Below are 21,293 nucleotides of genomic sequence, written 5' to 3' on the forward strand. Positions count from 1 at the left end.
GCTGAGAGCCTTAATGCAGGAAAGCCTCCAGAAGCTCTCAAATGAGCAGATTAACCCCTGAACTGCTAAAATAAATTTACATCATTTAATATGAAGGTGAAGTGCCTCTAATCAGTGCAGTAGTTGGAGACATCAGACGCTGCGGTCTTCTGGCTCCTCTCTGTCGTGGTAAACCCGTGACAGCAGTCACATGAATTACACGTACCTACAGTGGCTGAGGTTCCAGGATAAAAACTGTCTTCACAAAACCTTCTAAGGAACGATGTCTTTCCCACACTGGAATTTCCAACCACTACTATTTTAAACATTCGATCCGGAGGGCAATATATATGTTCTTCCTTTGAAATAAAAAGAACAATTTCAAATTACGACTTCGTATGCCTTTTATGCCTAAGAATGTCCACCTACCCTAAAGTGAGTGGTCAGTCACACATGCGCATTACCACAGGAGGTTGCATGGAATCCCCATTTTCATGATTCATATGGGTGCCACCAGATACACCCCAAGCAATCATATCTTCATCACCGACTGTATCCTGTGCACAGGTAATAGAAGCTATTCCACTTCCCTACCCCCCCCCCCCTCCAAACAAAAAGTTATATCCTAGCCATAGGACCTGAGTAGGACAACAACATCACAGCTCTTATTCTGTTGAATAGGGTAGATCACAAGACTGGACTGAACAACCCCTTGATGTTGTAGGCCAAGACAGTACTTATTCCTTGTCTTTGCATATAAATGAAGGCACAGATAGTACTGCCTCCCTGTCCTTCGCTAAAAATGATGCAATGTCATACACTTTGTTCTTTACTCAAAGTGATGTGAGTACAGATAGAACTACCTCCCAGTCTCTTGCAAAAAATTATATCAACACAGACAGTTCTTTACTAAATATGCTGAGTACGAATAGTACTGTCTCCTGTCTCTTGCTATAAATGATGTAAGCACAGAGTCCAAAACTGGAAATTTTGTGTGAGCACAGATAGTACTGCCTCCCGGTCTCTTGCTATAAAGGATGTAAACAGAGTCCAAAACTGAAACTGCTGTGAACATAAATAGTACTGCCTCCCTATCTCTTGCTATAAATGATGTGAGAACAGAAAGTCCTTTGTTTGCTGAAAATGCTGTCAGCACAGACAGTACTACCTCCCTGTCTCTTGCTAAAAATGATATAAGCACAGATATTCCTTAACTGTTAATGCTGTGAACAAACATATCACTGCCTCGCTGTCTCTCTATAAATTAAGTACAAACAGATAGTGCAGCGCCCCAGAGTCCTGGTCGTTGCAGTACTGTGGCTCCGCCACTATGGGGAGCTATGGTGCGTCCGATGGCACTGAAGGAGTTCATCTGATCAGGTATCACAGACACCAATACATTTCACAGCCGGGCCTCCGGGGGGAGCTAAGGGTGCTATTCATTAGGCCACTCCCCACCATAGTGGGTAAACTGGGGGTCAGGCAGGAAGTTAGTCAGAAGCTGACTGGGTTGGAACCAGGCAACACCTTGTGGCAGAGGGTGTTGTAGGGGAAGATACAGTAGGGTCTCTGTCAGGGGTGGGATCCTGACAGAGGCTTGGCAACGAGAACGAACGTAACGGGACCGTGCCTGCTCCGGGTAGCGGCGGTGCCCAAGAAAGGATTAGAAGAGAGATAGATTGTGCTGAGTGAGAAACGGGATCACGCAAAGGAGAAATACCAGTAGGAGTCGTGCTGTAAGACCGAAGCAACATCCTACTGAGGCGCACTACCGGTGGCCGGAATGCCGAGGGAGTAGAATAACATTCAGCTTCAAGCAATACTCCAAACAGCGGCAGGGCAGTCAGTCTCAGGCGGGCTGTCTAACTCAAATCACCTATGAAGTCTTGGGAGGCAATTGTGGGAGAGGGGCGTCTCTAGGGTCCCGGAAGAACTCCAGGCCTACCCGTCAAACGGGTGCCGTTCCTACCCGAACCTCAGGGAGGGACGGAGGATTAGCAGAACATCATTTAATCGAGTTGTGAGGGAACACCAGAAACAGACACAACAGTTGTGGGGTACTTTCCGTAAGCACAGCAGGGAAGGACTACAACACATAGCGCTGGGGGGAAGGCACAGATTTCCTCCTGTGAAGAGAACTTTGGAAGTGCCATTGGACCGGCCGGACTTGCGCAGCCTGGTGAGCCGTATTCTGGATTGAGGACTCAGAGATCTTCAGTAAAGAGGTAAAGAGACTGCAACCTGGTGTCCTTGTTATTTATCGCGACCTGCACCCCACAACTGCACCGTTACAACACCTCTTATTTCACCGGACGTCCCCCACTGACAGACAGGGCCACGGATCGGGTCTAGCCACCGTGACAACCCCAGGACTGAGACCTAGAGGCCCAGCTCCGGGTACCCCTAGGCCCTGCGGCGGTGTGGGGGTGCTCCAATAGCACTTTATAGAAAATGTTGTTGGCACAGGAAGTACTGCCTCATAATCTCTTGCTATAAATGAAGTAAGAACAGATAGTCCTTAACTGAATATGCTGTAAGCACTGACAATACTGCCTCCCTGTCTATCTATAAATGACAGTATGTAAGAACAGATAATCTTTTACTGAAAATGTGGGAACAGATAGTACTGCCTCCTTGTCTCTCGCTAGAAATGAGATAATGAAGCTGGTAGAACAGATAATTTGAGCTGTGAGCCTACCTTTCTCAACCTCTCTTATGGCGTAACTTGTTTTTTTGGGGGGTGGGGAATACTACTTTTAACTTCTAAGATTTCCATAGAGATAGCTTATGGCCTCTAAACCTCTAACCTGACTTTTGGCCTGTAAACCATGAACCTAATCGTAGACTTACATTCGGCAAGGTTTCTTTTCCCACTGGTTGTCCTCTTGGAGAAGAAGGCACATCTTTTGGAGGAATTTCCTCTTTATTTAGGATGACCTGTTCAGTGTGCTTTAGATTTTCTTCCTTCTCATCCACTTCCTGCCAGTTATTTAATGGCCTCTCATGTTGATTTTCTAAATATTGGGGAAGGTGATCCTCTTCGATGGATATTATTCTCCGTAAATGGTGTGCTTTGGTCGGTTTGCTTTCCACGCAGCTGTCGGTCTCCGTTACAGACATACCATTGCCATTCGACCCAACTGAGTTCCGTTTGGGTGAAAATACATCATCTTCTTCAGATGACTGACTGGAGGGACAGCAACAAAATCAGGAAATGGTCAAGCTAAGAGTTTAAGAAACGACCCCAAAATTCAAAATGGCTTCCTTAGACTGTTTCCTGCTCTTCTTTTCTCCCTGGCCCAATTTGTGAAATTTTCTCATCTCAAAATTTCAGTTATTTTGATGCATTGCCCTTAATTTACCATTTAAAGGGAAGTTTACAAGTTAAAAATGGTGTCTGATCTGAAGGATACATAATATAAGGCAGGAGGAGCTGAGCAGATTGATATATAGTTTTGTGAGTAAAGATTCAGTATATCTCTTATTGTATTCATTTAATTTCCTGGGTTTTTTTTAGGCTTAGGAGTCCAGTGGGAGGTCCTGCTTAGCGATTAGCCACTCCCAATTAAAGAAGAACAGACATTTAGGTGAATAACATGCAAGTCATATTGATTTTTTCCCCCAATAAATGATATATCAATCTGTTCAGCTCCTGTTTCTCTGTATTATCCTGCCGATAGCGAGACGGCATATACAAAGTCACAGATCTCCTTTAAGGTAGCCAATTTGAATTCTAAATAGCCATTCGTGTGAAGACCATGCTCACATATCACTGAAAAATTCCTATGAATATAGGGGTCAAATTCTGAAACCTTTCCCTTTAAAAGACCTAATCCCACCCTAATGTGAGCTTTGGTGGACACTAAAGAAAGTGAAACACTTAAGGCCCCGGTATACATTTGGTCATTCCCTGAGGAAGCTCATGCGAAACACGCGTTGGAGTGCTTGGCTGGGCAATAGGATTCTTACCTTAACCTGCCGGAATTTTGTGATTTTATTGCATCTTCATTGCACTAGCAGCTATTCTATATATTTTTGGAATAGTCCTTACATTAAATGCATTATTCATTACTATTATATAATTGTTGTTGTTTTGATTACATCCTAACTTATCTTATTAATTATTACTCACCATTTTCCACCTTTTTTCAATTATTGTTCAATCCTCGGTGAGTGTCAGTATATATCTATATGGATTTTTTTTTTTCTGTTGCCCAGCCCATGTTTTTCATTTCTTTTTTTGTAATTTTTTATCATGTTTTTGCCATTTTGTGGTGCTTTTTTTTTTTAGCCAATCCTGTTAAGAAATCTAATTATTTTACAAATAATTGTTCTACTTTTTTTATCCTTCAATGGGGCACATAATTTTAATTTTCCCCCATACACATTAGACTAACGTTGGCCAAATCCACCAATAGAGATGGTTTCAGCTGACTGTCACATGTCTATGGGAGCCCCCAATAAATGATGCTGGGGAAGATAAGGATCCAGCATGTCCGATTTCAGGCTGATGATACTTTTGATCTCGGAACGATAAGCCGTCAACAGAGATGTCTTTCTTATAGAGAACACAGGAGAGTTTGGCAGAGCAAGCATTGATGTTTATGGGGGAGTCGGGCATGATAGTTGCTGGCCCAACGATCAGCCGAACCATCGTTCATCTGACAGCATCCTAACTCTATGGGGGGCTTTAGTCTTGCACACAGGTTCCTTCAGTTCTGTACAGGATGCATGTTTTTTGGCATCTGCTATGGGAACCAAGAATCCTTCTATTCCTACAGGGGGTGAGTCGGGAGATCCCATACACATTAGATAGTCAACCAACCCTTCCAATGTAGTTGGTTCAATCAAATTTGATTTAAAGGGAATCTATCTGCAGGTTCTTGCTATGTAATCTGAAAGCAGCATAATATAGAGCAAGTGAGCCTGATTCTAGGGATGTGTCACTTATTAGGCTATGTGTTATAGCTCCAATACAATCAGTGCTTTATCAGCTGCAGATTATCACTGTAGGACTAGATGTCACATGTACAGCAGTCCAGCCAATCTGTGTAACTCCGCCTCCTACACTGATTGGCAGGTTGCTGACACTGTACACAGAAAGCTGCCAATCAGTGGTGTGGGCGGGGTTATTTTCTGACCAGTGCTATATCTACGGCATAGAAAACACAAATTCTATAGCCCAGTAAGTGACACATCACTGCAATCAGTGTCTCTTACCCTACATCATACTGTTTTCAGATTACATAGCAAAAACCTTCTGACACACTGCCTTTAATGTGTCAATCCAGGCATTACAACCTATATGTAGACCGTGAAATATGCCAGTCTGTAGGAGTATATGGAAATATCAGGTGTATTTCACTTAGTTTCCCAAAAATTAACCCTTTTTTGTCATTTTTAGCAACAAATCTTTTCCACTTAAAATGCAATTTTGAAGCCTATTTTTGAAGTGTAACACCCATGACAATGAAATCTATTTCGAGCCGTGGCCTTGCTTGCTACGAGGTGTGCAGCATTGTGTGTATTCTGGCGACAATTCATCAAACTCAATTAATTGTGGAGAGGAATAATAATTGAGAGCATCTCTCCGGATGTACTTCCAATTAGTGAATAATTACCTGATGTGCGAATGCATTAAAAATATAAAATGGTCCACCTAGCACTTGGAAGTAATTTAGGCTCCTGCGGAGCTTCCTAAAATTACATGTTCTGCTAAGAAGGTTTTATTAATTGTATGGCTTACATAGGGAAAGGACCACACTTCAGTCCTACATTTGTGGTGGGTGTGAAAAGACTAGAATTTTAGAATTTTTGGATAATATTTCAGTCTATTCTAAAAAAAAATGCACTTTAATATCCATTATGGCCATTGAGGAACTTACACAGAGGATTGTTAGAAGCCACTTCAAATAGTATATAGTGTGAGAAAGAACAGTCTTAATGGATGACTCAATATTATATGAGGAGGTCAGTTTAGGACTGATAAAGAGGATCTGTCACTAGATCAAAAGTCATTGTTTTTTGCTCTTATTTTATTCCTGATCCTTCCCTGAGTATTCCGCTTTTTGTTTGATTCAAATCCAATGTACGGTTCCAGAGATAAGGGTCTATTTATTCAGTGATTTTTCTTGTCTCTACAAAAGGGGCGTGACTCATAGGGTAATTATGCAGAGCACCCTAAATACACGCCCCAGAGGAGCCATCTTGATAAAGACCATAAAAAATAGCACTAAACAAGACCCATATCTCTGGAACCGGAAGGCGGATTTAAGAAATACAAAAAATGGAATATTTAGAGAATCGGCAGTAATAAAACAAGAACCTAAACTGACCGCTTTTGACCTGGTGACAGGTCCTCTTTAAAGGGAAAATAAATCTAAAAAATTACACAATTATAATAGTTGGAGCCTTGTCCGTGATCTTGTCTTCTGTATAGATCCCTGGATAAATTCATTGGTGTACGGTATTCGTTTTTGATTGGAAGCTTTGTGGGTCCTCATGATAATAATCTTTTGGATGGAGAATGGTCAACCTAGCTAAATGCCCACCAAAAATACACAATGAGGTCCAAGATGGAATATAGAAAAGGGAGCCTAGTGCCACGGACAATTTGTCTATACGGTCACACAAACAGCAAGCCCAAGAAAAGTTATGGGACGTATGTTTTGAGAAAATTTTGATAATCCTCCTTTTTGGTGAACATTTGACATTAGTCCCAATAATTCACCCATTTCAGCAAGTGCCTTACTCAAGAAGGAAAAAAAAACCCATAAAAAATACACCAATTCTAGGGTAAATAAATGCTTATAGGAACCCCTTTAAGTGTATGGTGGAGAACCGAGAGAAGAAGAGCTGGATTTAGAACCTGGTGAGGGGGCTTTCTAAATGAAAATTCTCATAGAAATACATTGAAAATGTTGTGGGAGTGAAAAGAGGACCCCCATGAATTGATAGGTACCAGGGGAAGGATGTTATATCAATATCTGGCTATACTTGAAGCTTAGATGATGGTTAGATCTAAGCCAACGAGCCTAAAAGTTCCTTCCTGGGACATAAATCCAGTCATTTACAGAATCGCCATTTTTGGCTATAAGATTCTTCCATGGATTGACTTGTAACCTTCGGTCATGTAAAAATAAAATCCTAAAAGTACCTTTTCATCGGAAGCTTCTTTTCGAAATATTTCCCAACTATGGATCCAGATCTTTGGTTTTTCATTGATTTAGACGCATTCACTTTCGATTTCTGGGTAAGAAAAAGAGGGAAAAATATTTTGCCTCAGTCCCATGTCAGACACGGCAAATTCCATGCAAAATTTTGCCCTCCTGCCCTATCAGTTGTATACATAGTAACTGCAGGAGTTTTTTTTTAAGGCCAAAAGGGGGTAGAGTTTATAGAAATACCAAGGAGAAATGAGCTTTTCTGGAGTATAGTGGGGCTGAGCATTGGGCAAGACAAATAAGTCCTGAATTTGCAAACACCAATGTTGTAAACTTTTTTTGTAAAAAAAGATTTTTTGTTTCGGCCTCTGAAATAGTAAACTGCGCTCCAAATCTTGAAAAACCTAGAATGTACAGTACGCTGGACTATAGAGGAGGTTAGAAACTGATTGTGTACTGATTCCAAGTTAAAGTGGAAGTATTCTGATGTCTGAAAGTTATCCCATATTTGTGGGACTGGGAAAAACATCCTAATTGCAGGGGATGCAACCTCTGAGATCCTCGGGGGCGTGTCTTCAGGCTGCTAATCATTACTACCCTATGAGCACCACCCCCTTGGTAAATACTATAAAATGGAGAACTATAAAAAAAAAATCCCATATCTCCAGAACCGTATGTAAGACTTAAAATAATATATTGCTCAGAGGAGCAGTGAAATAAAAATCAGAGTAAAAATTGGCTACTTTTGACATGTACTCATAAATGTTAGCAACAGTAGAAAACCCATTTGCGTCTGTACCTGAAGGAAGCTGTCTCGCTCATCCCTTAGATGTTTATTCATTTCCCTGGGGGGAAAAAATGATAAAAATGTAAAAAAAAGTCCTCCAAAATTAAAGTTTTATTTAAGAGATGAGAGTGTTACTGATAAAAAATAATCAGTTCATTCTAAAAAGGAATTCTACAATCACTGCTGAGGGAAACAAAGAGCCCGTAAAAGCCAAATGGTGCAAAATTGTTAATGAAACCCAATTGCGAAAATTATTTTTAGCCCAAAATGCATGCACTTAAATAAAAAAAAGTCCCCAAAGGTGAACCATTGCTAAGAAATTGCTGCAAATATATCCAGAATTGACAATCCCATGGGAGTTACAGTACTTACAACACTCTCTATAATCCTGAAACTTTGATACAAGGTACCATTGAAGATAAAACACATAAGCGCAAATTTAGTCAACACCCCACCTACCAACCTTGGCACCTAGCACTTGGGGTATGTGCCCAATCTGTGCCCCCTAACCACCCTCCATCAATGGATATCTCTTATTTCCCAATAGTGTAGTCATCCAACATTAAGAACAATTGTTCAATGCACCTATAAATAGGAAGGCACCCATAACCCCCTCATACTGTTTCTTCACGCACTCTCCCTCATTCCCCATTCCTTTTTTGTACCCATTTTTTGTACCCATACCGCCCTCGCTCCCACCCCTTGCTCCCCATACTATGTTCACACCCATCCCCACATACTGTTTCCTCACACATCCCCCTCGCAATCCATAATGTGTCTACACTCATCCTTCTCATTCCCCATACTAAGTCGACATCCTCCTCCCCTCGCTCTCTATACTGTCCGCACCCATGCCCCTCTCATTCACTATATTGTGTTCGCACCTATTGCCCTTCCATCGCTTCAATACTGTGTCTGCACACATTCCTCCCCACTCTCACTCCAAGTATGGTATCTGTGCCCATCCCCCCTCGCTCCTCATACTGTGTCTGCACTCACCCCCACTGCACGCCATACTTTTCTGCAACCATTCTCCCCCTCCCTTGCTCCCAACATGGTGTCTGCACCCATAACCCCCTCGCTCCCCATACTGTTTCTGCATCCATTTCCCCTTTCTCTTCCCATACTATGTCTGAATCCATCCCCCTCACTTCCCATACTGTGTCTCCACCCATCAGCAATTGCTCTCCATACTGTGTCTGCACTTATCCTCCTCCCTCACTCCCAAAACTGCATCTGCACCCATCCCCCATAGTTCCCAATACTGTGTCCACATCCATCACTTCGCTTACTCCCAATTTTGTGTCTGCATCCATTCTCACTCCAAGAAGGTATCTGCGCTCATCCCCCCTTGCTCCTCATACTATGTCTGCACTCACTCCCTTGCACGCCATACTGTTTTTGCAACCATTCTCCCCCTCCCTTGCTCTCTATATGGTGTCTGCATCCATTCCTCCCTCGTTCCCCATACTGTGTCTGCACCCATTTCACCTTTTCTCTTCCAATACTGTGTCTGCACCCATCCTCCTCACTTCCCATACTATGCCTGCACCCTCATCACCCTCACTTCCCATACGGTGTCTGAACCCATCCCCAAATTGCTCCCCATACTGTGTGCGCACCCATCCCCTCCCTCACTTGAAAAGCTGCATCTGCACCCATCCCCCTCGCTCACAATACTGTGTCCGCATCCATCCCTGCGCTTACTCCCAATACTGCGCCTGCACTCATCCCCATACTTTGTCCTCTAGTCCCTTCCTGTTGCAATAAATGTTCAGTGTCTTCGCTTCTACTGGATAACTTACCACCAACATTGTTTGTGCCTCAGCGGTGCCATCGTGTGACATCTGCAGCATGATCAGCTGATCTTATCAGGCTACTGATGTCACCCTGACCCGGAAGAACCGGTGGTCAGGGCTTCAATTGTACTTGCATCTGAAAGACATGAGTACAACTGATTGCTGTGAGCATCACACTGCGCCGTCTCTGTGCCGGCTGTCAGCTTGACAGCCAGCTCAGAGAACTGCCGACTCCCACTATGGGAGGCAGTAAAGTGCACCCGCCTGCCCCCCACTAGATACGCCCCTGCAGGAAGCCACAAGTAATTATGAATACCCTAATGTGGTGTTTCTTAATGGGTTTTCTTTCACAGACATCACTTACCTTAATAAGTCGAGCTGTTTTAGAAGGGCTGAGCGTTCCCGCTGGAGACTCTCCGTGACCCGGTATACCTCCCTGTAACACAATAACAATGTAACAATATAAGGTATGAGGTGGCAAAAAAAGACTTAGTGACCCCTTCAGGTACAAGGACCTGACACCACCGGCTAACGATGTAATTGCTTGGAATTACTAAAGTCAATCCCATCCTTCGGCTGAGGATCCTTAGACAGCTCTTTGGTCTTGGCCATGGTGGGAAGGTTGGAGTATAACTGATTGAGTACTTAGACAGGTGTCTTTTATACAGGTAAAGAGTTCAGACAGGTGCAACTAATACAGGTAATGAGTGCAGATTAGGAGGACTTCTTACAGAAAAATTAACAGGTCTGTGAGAGTCAGAATTCTTGCTGATTGGTCGGTGATCACATACTTATTTCATGCAATAAAATGCAAACTAATTATGGAAAAATCATACAATGTGATTTTCTGGTTTTTTTTTTAATTTTTAGATTCTGTCTCTCACAGGTGAAGTGTAAATACGATAAAAATTACAGACCTCTCCATTCTTTGTAGGAGTAAAAACTTGCAAAAACACTTATAATAGTGAAGGAAAATTTAAAGTGAAATACAAGGAATATTCACTATTTTCCTTCAGGATGTGTTTGCTAATATGGTACCAGCCGAGCATCTGCAAAGCTTAAAGGATGTGTCCACCTTTGGGATCGCGTTTTTTTAATTGCTCTCACACATCCCCCCCCCAAAAAAAAAAATGTATATTGGAAACCGTCATGTTTAAACATTTTTTAACTGTGTCTACAGCTCCTGTGTTATTGTATCCGTCTCCATGGTAACAGACTACAAACAAACCCTGGGTAGTCTGATTATAGACTCCTAGGAGTCGGGGAATCATTCCGAAATTCAAAGTAACCCCCATCATCTGATAGGGGGGGACCGGTCCCTATAAGAGGTTTATAGCAAATCATGCCCTATGCCATAAATGTTTAGGATGGAAATATCCCTTTAACTGACTCTCCATTGATAAAACTGAATGTGCGTGTGCGGTATGTACATTTCTCTCTCCTCGTGCAGCTGCGAGGCCTCCTCCTGCAGCATCTTCAGTTGTCTCTGAGCTGTCATTAACCCTTGTGACGTTCTCTCAAGTTCTCGTCTCATCTCTTTGTTCGTTAACTTCAGCTTCTCGTTCTCGGCTTTGGTCTCGTACTTGTCATTATTCAGCTCCGTGCACTGACTCTCCAACTGCAACATATCCGAGAGGAGAAACACAACAGACAAGGATAAGTAAGAATGAGAGAGATTTCTGAGAGATAATCCATTATCTTCAGATTCTGTAACATCTTATAGAGTAGATAGATAAATATAGATAACAGATAGATAATAGATAGATAATAGACAGATAATAGATAGATAATAGACAGATAATAGATAGATAGATGATAGATAGATAAATATAGATAGATAATAGACAGATGATAGATAGATAGATATAAATATAGATAATAGCTATATAGATAATAGATAAATAATAGATAGATAGATAGATAGATAGATAATAGATAGATAGATAGATAGATAGATAGATAATAGATAGATAAAAGATAGATAGATGATAGATAATAGATAGATAAAAGATAGATAGATAACAAATAGATAATAGATAGTTAATAGATAGATAGATAATAGATAGACAATAGGTAGATAGATAATAGACTGATAATAGATAATAGATAGATAATACAAGGTGGCCATTTATATGGATACACCAGGGTGGGCCATTTATATGGATACACCTAAATAAAATGGGAATGGTTGGTGATATCAATTTCCTGTTTGTGGCACATTAGTATATGGGAGGGGGTAACTTTTCAAGATGGGTGGTGACCATGGCAGCCATTTTGAAGTTGGCCATTTTGGATCCAACTTTATTTTTTTCAATGGGAAGATGGTGGTGCACCATCTTGCTGGAAAAACTCAAGGAACGTGCCATCTTCAGTGCTTAACTGAACAGTTTCCTGGAAAGTGGATTGGTCGTTATGGGCCAGTTGAATGGCCACCAAAGTCTCCCGATCTGGTGACTAACTGCTACTGCTAATACATGTTACAATAGGGATTACTGTAACTTCTATTCTCCACACAACCCCCATGCAGTATGATGTCTCCACACAGCCCCCATGCAGTATGATGTCTCCATACAGGCCCCCCACACAGTATGATGTCTCCACACAGCCATCCACACAGTATGATGTCTCCACACAGCCGTCCACACAGTATAATGTCTCCACACAGCCCCCATGCAGTATAATGTCTCCACACAGCTCCCATGCAGTATGATGTCTCCACACAGCTCCCCCACACAGTATGATGTATCCACAGAGCCCCCCCACACATTATGATGTTTCCACACAGCCCCCATGCAGTATGATGTCTCCACACAGCTCCCCCACACAGTATGATGTCTCCACACAGCCCTCCACACAGTATGATGTCTCCACACAGCCCCCCCACACAGTATGATGTCTCCACACAGCCCCCCACACAGTATGTCTCCACACAGCCCTCCACACATTATGATGTCTCCACACAGCCCCCATGCAGTATGATGCCTCCACACAGCCCCCCCACACAGTATGATGTCTCCAAACAGCCCCCACACAGCATGACATCTCCAAACAGCCCCACACAGTATGATGTCTCCACACAGCCCCCCCACACAGTATGATGTCTCCAAACAGCCCCCACACAGCATGACATCTCCACACAGCCCCCACACAGTTTGATGTCTCCACACAGCCCCCACACAGTATGATGTCTCCACACAGCCCCCCCACACAGTATGATGTCTCCAAACAGCCCCCACACAGCATGACATCTCCACACAGCCCCCACACAGTTTGATGTCTCCACACAGCCCCCACACAGTATTATGTCTCCACACAGCCCCCACCACACAGTATTATATCTCCACACAGCCCCCCAACACAGTATGATGTCTCCAAACAGCCCCCACACAGCATGACATCTCCACACAGCCCCCACACAGTTTGATGTCTCCACATAGCCCCCACACAGTTTGATGTCTCCACACAGCCCCCATGCAGTATGATGTCTCCACACAGCCCCCATGCAGTATGATGTCTCCACACAGCTCCCATGCAGTGTGATGTCTCCATTTATCTCAATAATAAATCACCATGCAAGAAACTCCCTCCAGTGGCCACAACGAGAATTTTAGAATTTATCTCAATTCTCAGAGGGGGATTTTTGGATACTCGGAGCCCCCTTTAAGTTTGCACGTGCCAATTATATATACGCAGCCTCTTACATATTTGTATAACGCCACAGGATCATTTGTACAGAGATTATGTAAGCAGTTGTTGTTGTTTTTTTCGGTTGCGCAGACTTGAAAGGCCCCATTCATCTTAGAATAAAGCAATACTTAAAATGTACAAAACGAGGAGTAGAACAGCGGAATTTACATAAACATGAAAACAAGAACAGAATGCGAGAGGCTCAAAATATTCCTGTTATATTCTCTGCTACATCAAAGAGAATCTTCCATCATAGATACCCAACACCCCCTCTCCCAAAAAAGCAAACACTCATAACATAGGAAACAGACTCCGAGGAACCAGCCCATCAATGAGGTAATAAGGGCCTCTGGGGTGTCATTACTTTAGTCCCGAGCGATCAGCGATGATCTGTGATCGAGCCTGGCAGTAAATGTTCTGTTTTCCTGCAGCGCCACCACAGGTGAAAGTAAGTTTTACACCGTTCCAATAACGGGATGCTTTCACATTGCGTTCTGTGACATGATCAGTGACCCCATTGGGGCATACGTTCGAACCCCCTGCCAATTGGGATTCGGGCGTATGGGCCAACGGGGCTATAGACTATAATAGTGCCAGCAGAGCGGACGTGCATCATTTTCAGGTGTGTACGCCTACTGGAGACAGACACCCCGACGTATGGAAGTGCACTAAGGGGCAAAGTCTCTCCTTTTTGAGAGTGTCAAGTCAGCGCCAAACAATTCTCTTTATACACACTTGGTACTCTACACAAAGAGGGGTTTTACCCATTAGATACCCCCCTGTCAGAGGTCTCTCACCCAGCCAAATCAGATTTCCTGTTTTGCACTCATGAGGAGGAAACATCCCGAAACACGTGTCTGCAAATGGAGTTTCTGATTTGACTTCTTGTCCTAAGTCATATGTCGAGGCTCGTCAAAGGGTGAATACTGACTTTTAGGACTGCTGCATCTAATAGGTGTCACTCAAGTTCCTATCTTCTTTCTTTCTCAAGAGGCCATTTCCATATTTAAATTCCCAGAGCACTGAATGATCTATGAGTCTCCTTAAGGTAACCTTCACACGAAACGACTCTACAACGAGAACGACAACGATCTGATCGCTGCAGCGTCGCTGTTTACATCGCTGTAGAGATGTCAAACACAGCAGCTCCAGAACGACGCAGGAGCGATCCTGTGACGTAGCGGTGACGCACTTATCGTTCTCACAGGTCGTTAGCTCCATGTTTAACATTGCTGGCATCGTTGCTTTTGCTGTCAAACACGACGATACACGCCGATCTGACGACCAAATAAAGTTCTGGACTTCTAGCTCCGACCAGCGATATCACAGCAGGATCCAGATCGCTGCTGCGTGTCAAACACAACGATATCGCTATCCAGGACGCTGCAACGTCACGGATCGTTGTCGTTCTCGTTGTAAAGTCGTTTCGTGTGAAGGTACCTTTACTTCAAGTTGGCACTTTCCACAAGGATAAATTTCAGCCCTTAAAACTGCTGTCCAAACTAGTTCTCCTGTGTTTGCACTGATGAGAGGCAAACAATCCAAAACATGTGTCTGCAAATAGAGGTTTTGATTTGACTTCTAAGGGTACTGTCACACAGTGCAATTTTGATCGCTACGACGGCACGATCCGTGACGTCGCAGCGTCGTATGATTATCGCTCCAGCGTCGTAGACTGCGGTCACACTTTGCAATCACGGCGCTGGAGCGATGCCGAAGTCCCCGGGTAACCAGGGTAAACATCGGGTTACTAAGTGCAGGGCCGCGCTTAGTAACCCGATGTTTACCCTGGTTACCAGCGTAAACGTAAAAAAAACAAACAGTACATACTCACATTCCGGTGTCTGTCCCCCGGCGTTCTGCTTCTCTCCACTGTGTAAGCACCATAGCCGGAAAGCAGAGCGGTGACGTCACCGCGTCACCGCTGTGCTCGCTTTCCGGCCGGCAGGCGCTCACAGTGCAGAGAAGCTGAGACGCCGGAGGACAGACACCGGAATGTAAGTATGTACTGTTTGTTTTTTTTACGTTTACGCTGGTAACCAGGGTAAACATCGGGTTACTAAGCGCGGCCCTGCACTTAGTTACCCGATGTTTACCCTGGTTACAAGCGAACACATCGCTGGATCGGTGTCTGTTGTGAATCCGCTTTTGGGCTCCCCTGGTGGTTGCTGGTGGTACTGATGACTTGTGTGTGCTTTGCGGTCTCAGTTCACCTGCTCCCATCAGTGTTTGGGAGTTTCCTATTTAGCCTTGCTCTCCAGTCATTTCCTTGCCGGTCATCATTGTAACCAGAGCCTTCGGTTGCATGTTCCTGCTACTAGTCTGCTGATCAGCTAAGTGGACTTTTGTCCTTTTGTTTTTGAATCTTTGTCCAGTTTGCAGTTTTTGTTATTCTCTGTAGCTGGAAGCTCTTGTGGGCTGAAATTTCCACTCCTGTGTCATGAGTTGACACAGGAGTCTTAAAGTAATTTCAGGATGGTTTTTTTTTAAAGGGTTTTCAGTTGACCGTGAAGTCCTCTTTTGTATCCTTCTGCTATCTAGTAAGTGGACCTCTCTTTGCTAAATCTACTTTCATACTGTGTATGTAGTTTCCTCTGAACTCACCATTATTATATGTGGGGGGCTTCTATCATCTTTGGGGTATTTCACTAGAGGTAAGCCAGGTCTGTTTCTTCCTCGACCAGGAGTAGTTAGTCCTCCGGCTGGCGCGTGGCATCTAGGGATAATCGTAGGTATGCTCCCTGGCTGCTATTAGTTGTGTGGTAGATTTAGCTCACGGTCAGCTCGAGATTCCATCACCCAGAGCTCGTCCGTTATTTTTGTGTTTTGACGTTCCCCTGCCATTGGGAACCATGACAGTATGACCAGCCCAGTGTTAAAGTTATTGGCAGAAGAAAGGAGAGAAAAAGAAGTCTGCAGATTTTTTTTTTTTTTTTCTCCCCTATGCTTGCTCCATAGTTGGATCAGTTGTATTTCAGCTCTAATTACAGCCTTTGCCTTTCTCTCCTTCTAATCCTTGAATGGCTCTGATCTCACCTGTTTAAAGATGGATCCTCAGAGTTTGGCTACAGGTTTAAATAATCTTGCTACTAAGGTTCAAAATTTACAAGATTTTGTTATACATACTCCTATGTCTGAACCTAAAATTCCTACACCAGAGGTGTTTTCCGGAGATAGATCTCGGTTTCTGAATTTCAAATATAATTGTAAATTATTCCTTTCTCTCAGACCTCACTCCTCTGGAGATCCTGTCCAGCAGGTTAAGATTGTAATTTCTTTGCTGCGAGGTGACCCTCAAAATTGGGCATTTTCATTGACACCAGGGGATCCTGCGTTGCTCAATGTGGATGCGTTTTTTCTGGCTTTAGGGTTGCTTTATGAGGAACCTAATTTGGAGATTCAAGCTGAAAAAGCTTTGATAGCCCTATCTCAAGGGCAAGATGAAGCTGAGATATACTGCCAAAAATTTCGTAGATGGTCTGTGCTTACTCAGTGGAATGAGTGCGCCCTAGCGGCAAATTTCAGAGAGGGCCTCTCTGATGCCGTTAAAGATGTTATGGTCGGGTTCCCTGCGCCTACAGGTCTGAATGAGTCCATGACAATGGCTATTCAGATTGATCGGCGTTTGCGGGAGCGCAAGCCTGTGCACCATTTGGCGGTATCTTCTGAAAAGATGCCAGAGAATATGCAATGTGACAGAACTCTGTCCAGAAGCGAGCGGCAGAATTATAGGCGTAAAAATGGGTTATGCTTCTATTGTGGTGATTCTGCTCATGTTATATCAGCATGCTCTAAACGCACAAAGAAGGTTGACAAGTCTATTTCAATTGGCACTTTACAGTCTAAATTTATTCTGTCTGTAACCTTGATTTGTTCATTATCAGTTATTACCGTGGATGCCTATGTGGACTCTGGCGCCGCCCTGAGTCTTATGGATTGGTCCTTTGCCAGGCGCTGTGGGTTTGATTTAGAGCCTCTGGAAGTCCCTATACCTCTGAAGGGTATTGATTCTACACCATTGGCTAGTAATAAACCACAATACTGGACACAAGTGACTATGCGTATGACTCCAGACCATCAGGAGGTGATTCGCTTCCTTGTGTTGTACAATTTACATGATGTTTTAGTGCTTGGATTACCATGGTTACAAGCTCATAACCCAGTCCTTGACTGGAAAACAATGTCTGTGATAAGCTGGGGATGTCGGGGGGCTCATGGGGATGTACCTTTGGTTTCCATTTCGTCATCTACTCCCTCTGAGATTCCGGCATTTTTGTCTGATTATCGTGATGTTTTTGAGGAGCCTAAAATTGGTTCACTCCCTCCCCACAGAGATTGTGATTGCGCCATAGATCTGATTCCTGGCAGTAAATTTCCAAAGGGTCGTTTGTTTAATTTATCTGTACCTGAACATACTGCTATGCGAGAGTATATCAAGGAGTCCCTGGAAAAGGGACATATTCGTCCTTCTTCATCTCCTTTAGGAGCCGGTTTTTTCTTTGTGTCTAAAAAAGATGGCTCTCTGAGGCCTTGTATTGATTATCGACTCCTGAATAAAATTACAGTCAAATATCAGTATCCGTTGCCCTTGCTGACTGATTTGTTTGCTCGCATAAGGGGGGCTAAGTGGTTCTCTAAGATTGATCTTCGTGGGGCGTATAATTTGGTGCGAATTAAGCAGGGGGATGAGTGGAAAACCGCATTTAATACGCCTGAGGGCCATTTTGAGTATTTAGTAATGCCTTTCGGCCTTTCTAATGCACCTTCAGTCTTTCAGTCCTTTATGCATGATATTTTCCGTGAATATTTGGATAAATTTATGATTGTGTATTTGGATGATATTTTGATTTTTTCTGATGACTGGGAGTCTCATGTTCAACAGGTCAGGAGGGTTTTTCAGGTTTTGCGGGCTAGTTCTTTGTGTGTAAAGGGTTCAAAGTGTGTTTTTGGGGTTCAAAAGATTTCTTTTTTGGGGTACATTTTTTCCCCTTCTTCTATTGAGATGGACCCTGTCAAGGTTCGGGCTATTTGTGACTGGACGCAGCCTACTTCTCTTAAGAGTCTTCAGAAATTCTTGGGCTTTGCTAATTTTTATCGTCGATTTATAACTGGGTTTTCTGGCGTTGCTAAGCCTTTGACTGATTTGACTAAAAAGGGTGCTGATGTTGCCGATTGGTCCCCTGCTGCTGTGGAGGCCTTTCGGGAGCTTAAGCGCCGCTTTTCGTCTGCCCCTGTGTTGCGCCAGCCTGATGTTTCTCTTCCCTTTCAGGTTGAGGTCGATGCTTCCGAGATCGGAGCAGGGGCGGTTTTGTCGCAGAAAAGTTCCGACTGCTCAGTGATGAGACCTTGTGCGTTCTTTTCTCGAAAATTTTCGGCCGCCGAGCGGAACTATGATGTTGGTAATCGGGAGCTTTTGGCCATGAAGTGGGCGTTTGAGGAGTGGCGTCATTGGCTTGAGGGTGCCAGACATCAGGTGGTGGTTTTGACTGATCACAAGAATCTGATTTATCTAGAGTCGGCCAGGCGCCTGAATCCTAGACAGGCACGCTGGTCGTTGTTTTTCTCTCGGTTTAATTTTGTGGTCTCATACCTACCGGGTTCTAAAAATGTGAAGGCAGATGCTCTTTCTAGGAGTTTTGAGCCTGACTCTCCTGGGGATTCTGAACCTGCTGGTATCCTTAAGGATGGGGTGGTTTTGTCTGCTGTCTCCCCAGACCTGCGACGTGCTTTGCAAGAATTTCAGGCGGATAGACCTGATCGTTGTCCGCCTGGTAGACTGTTTGTTCCTGATGATTGGACCAGTAGAGTCATCTCGGAAGTTCATTCTTCTACGCTGGCAGGTCATCCTGGAATTTTTGGTACCAGAGATTTGGTGGCTAGGTCCTTCTGGTGGCCTTCCCTGTCTCGAGATGTGCGTGTTTTTGTGCAGTCTTGTGATGTTTGTGCTCGGGCTAAGCCTTGTTGTTCTAGGGCTAGTGGGTTATTGTTGCCCTTGCCTATCCCGAAGAGGCCTTGGACGCACATCTCTATGGACTTTATTTCTGATCTCCCTGTTTCTCAGAAAATGTCTGTCATCTGGGTGGTGTGTGACCGTTTTTCTAAAATGGTTCATTTGGTACCTTTGCCTAAGTTGCCTTCCTCATCTGAATTGGTCCCCCTATTTTTTCAAAATGTGGTTCGCTTGCATGGTATTCCGGAAAACATCGTTTCTGACAGGGGAACCCAGTTCGTGTCTAGATTTTGGCGGGCATTCTGTGCCAGGTTGGGCATTGATTTGTCTTTTTCGTCTGCATTCCATCCTCAGACTAATGGCCAGACGGAGCGAACTAATCAAACTTTGGAGACTTATTTGAGGTGTTTTGTATCTGCGGATCAGGATGACTGGGTTGCCTTTTTGCCGTTGGCAGAATTTGCTCTTAATAATCGGGCTAGTTCTGCCACTTTGGTTTCCCCTTTCTTTTGCAATTCAGGGTTTCACCCTCGTTTTTCATCTGGTCAGGTGGAATCTTCGGATTGTCCGGGAGTGGATGCTGTGGTGGATCGGTTGCATCGGATTTGGGGACAAGTGGTGGACAATTTGAAGTTGTCCCAGGAGAGGACTCAGCAGTTTGCTAACCGCCGTCGTCGTGTTGGTCCTCGCCTTCGTGTTGGGGACTTGGTGTGGTTGTCTTCCCGTTTTGTCCCTATGAGGGTTTCTTCTCCTAAGTTTAAGCCTCGGTTCATCGGTCCTTATAGGATTTTGGAGATTCTTAACCCTGTGTCCTTTCGTTTGGACTTCCCGGCATCTTTCGCTATCCATAATGTATTCCATCGGTCGTTGTTGCAGAGGTATGAGGTACCGGTGGTTCCTTCTACTGAACCTCCTGCTCCTGTGCTGGTTGAGGGTGAATTGGAGTACGTTGTAGAGAAGATCCTGGACTCCCGTATTTCCAGACGGAGACTTCAATATCTGGTTAAATGGAAGGGCTATGGTCAAGAAGATAATTCTTGGGTAACTGCCTCTGATGTTCATGCCTCGGATTTGGTTCGTGCCTTTCATAGGGCTCATCCAGATCGCCCTGGTGGTTCTCGTGAGGGTTCGGTGCCCCCTCCTTAAGGGGGGGGTACTGTTGTGAATCCGCTTTTGGGCTCCCCTGGTGGTTGCTGGTGGTACTGATGACTTGTGTGTGCTTTGCGGTCTCAGTTCACCTGCTCCCATCAGTGTTTGGGAGTTTCCTATTTAGCCTTGCTCTCCAGTCATTTCCTTGCCGGTCATCATTGTAACCAGAGCCTTCGGTTGCATGTTCCTGCTACTAGTCTGCTGATCAGCTAAGTGGACTTTTGTCCTTTTGTTTTTGTATCTTTGTCCAGTTTGCAGTTTTGTTATTCTCTGTAGCTGGAAGCTCTTGTGGGCTGAAATTGCCACTCCTGTGTCATGAGTTGACACAGGAGTCTTAAAGTAATTTCAGGATGGTTTTTTTTTAAAGGGTTTTCAGTTGACCGTGAAGTCCTTTTTTGTATCCTTCTGCTATCTAGTAAGTGGACCTCTCTTTGCTAAATCTACTTTCATACTGTGTATGTAGTTTCCTCTGAACTCACCGTTATTATATGTGGGGGGCTTCTATCATCTTTGGGGTATTTCACTAGAGGTAAGCCAGGTCTGTTTCTTCCTCTACCAGGAGTAGTTAGTCCTCCGGCTGGCGCGTGGCATCTAGGGATAATCGTAGGTATGCTCCCTGGCTGCTATTAGTTGTGTGGTAGATTTAGCTCACGGTCAGCTCGAGATTCCATCACCCAGAGCTCGTCCGTTATTTTTGTGTTTTGACGTTCCCCTGCCATTGGGAACCATGACAGGTGTCACACACAACGATCCAGCGATGTCAGTGGGTGATCAAGCGA

The 21,293-nt window shown here is 44.0% G+C and overlaps 1 protein-coding gene across 1 annotated transcript in view; it reads right to left on the reverse strand.

Annotated features, from left to right (window-relative positions):
* The window catches only part of CRACR2A (calcium release activated channel regulator 2A), a 131,644-nt gene that overhangs the window by 15,731 nt on the left and 94,620 nt on the right, over positions 1 to 21,293 (reverse strand). The window contains exons 8-13 of the mRNA XM_077266496.1: positions 11,159 to 11,346; positions 10,093 to 10,164; positions 7,942 to 7,987; positions 7,136 to 7,227; positions 2,830 to 3,166; positions 206 to 338 (exon numbers count right to left, since the gene is read on the reverse strand). Coding sequence (XP_077122611.1) covers positions 206 to 338; positions 2,830 to 3,166; positions 7,136 to 7,227; positions 7,942 to 7,987; positions 10,093 to 10,164; positions 11,159 to 11,346 — 868 coding nt within the window. The remainder of the gene's footprint in view (positions 1 to 205; positions 339 to 2,829; positions 3,167 to 7,135; positions 7,228 to 7,941; positions 7,988 to 10,092; positions 10,165 to 11,158; positions 11,347 to 21,293) is intronic.

This window comes from Ranitomeya variabilis, chromosome 5 (genome assembly GCF_051348905.1).
Source record: "Ranitomeya variabilis isolate aRanVar5 chromosome 5, aRanVar5.hap1, whole genome shotgun sequence".
NCBI lineage: Eukaryota > Metazoa > Chordata > Amphibia > Anura > Dendrobatidae > Ranitomeya > Ranitomeya variabilis.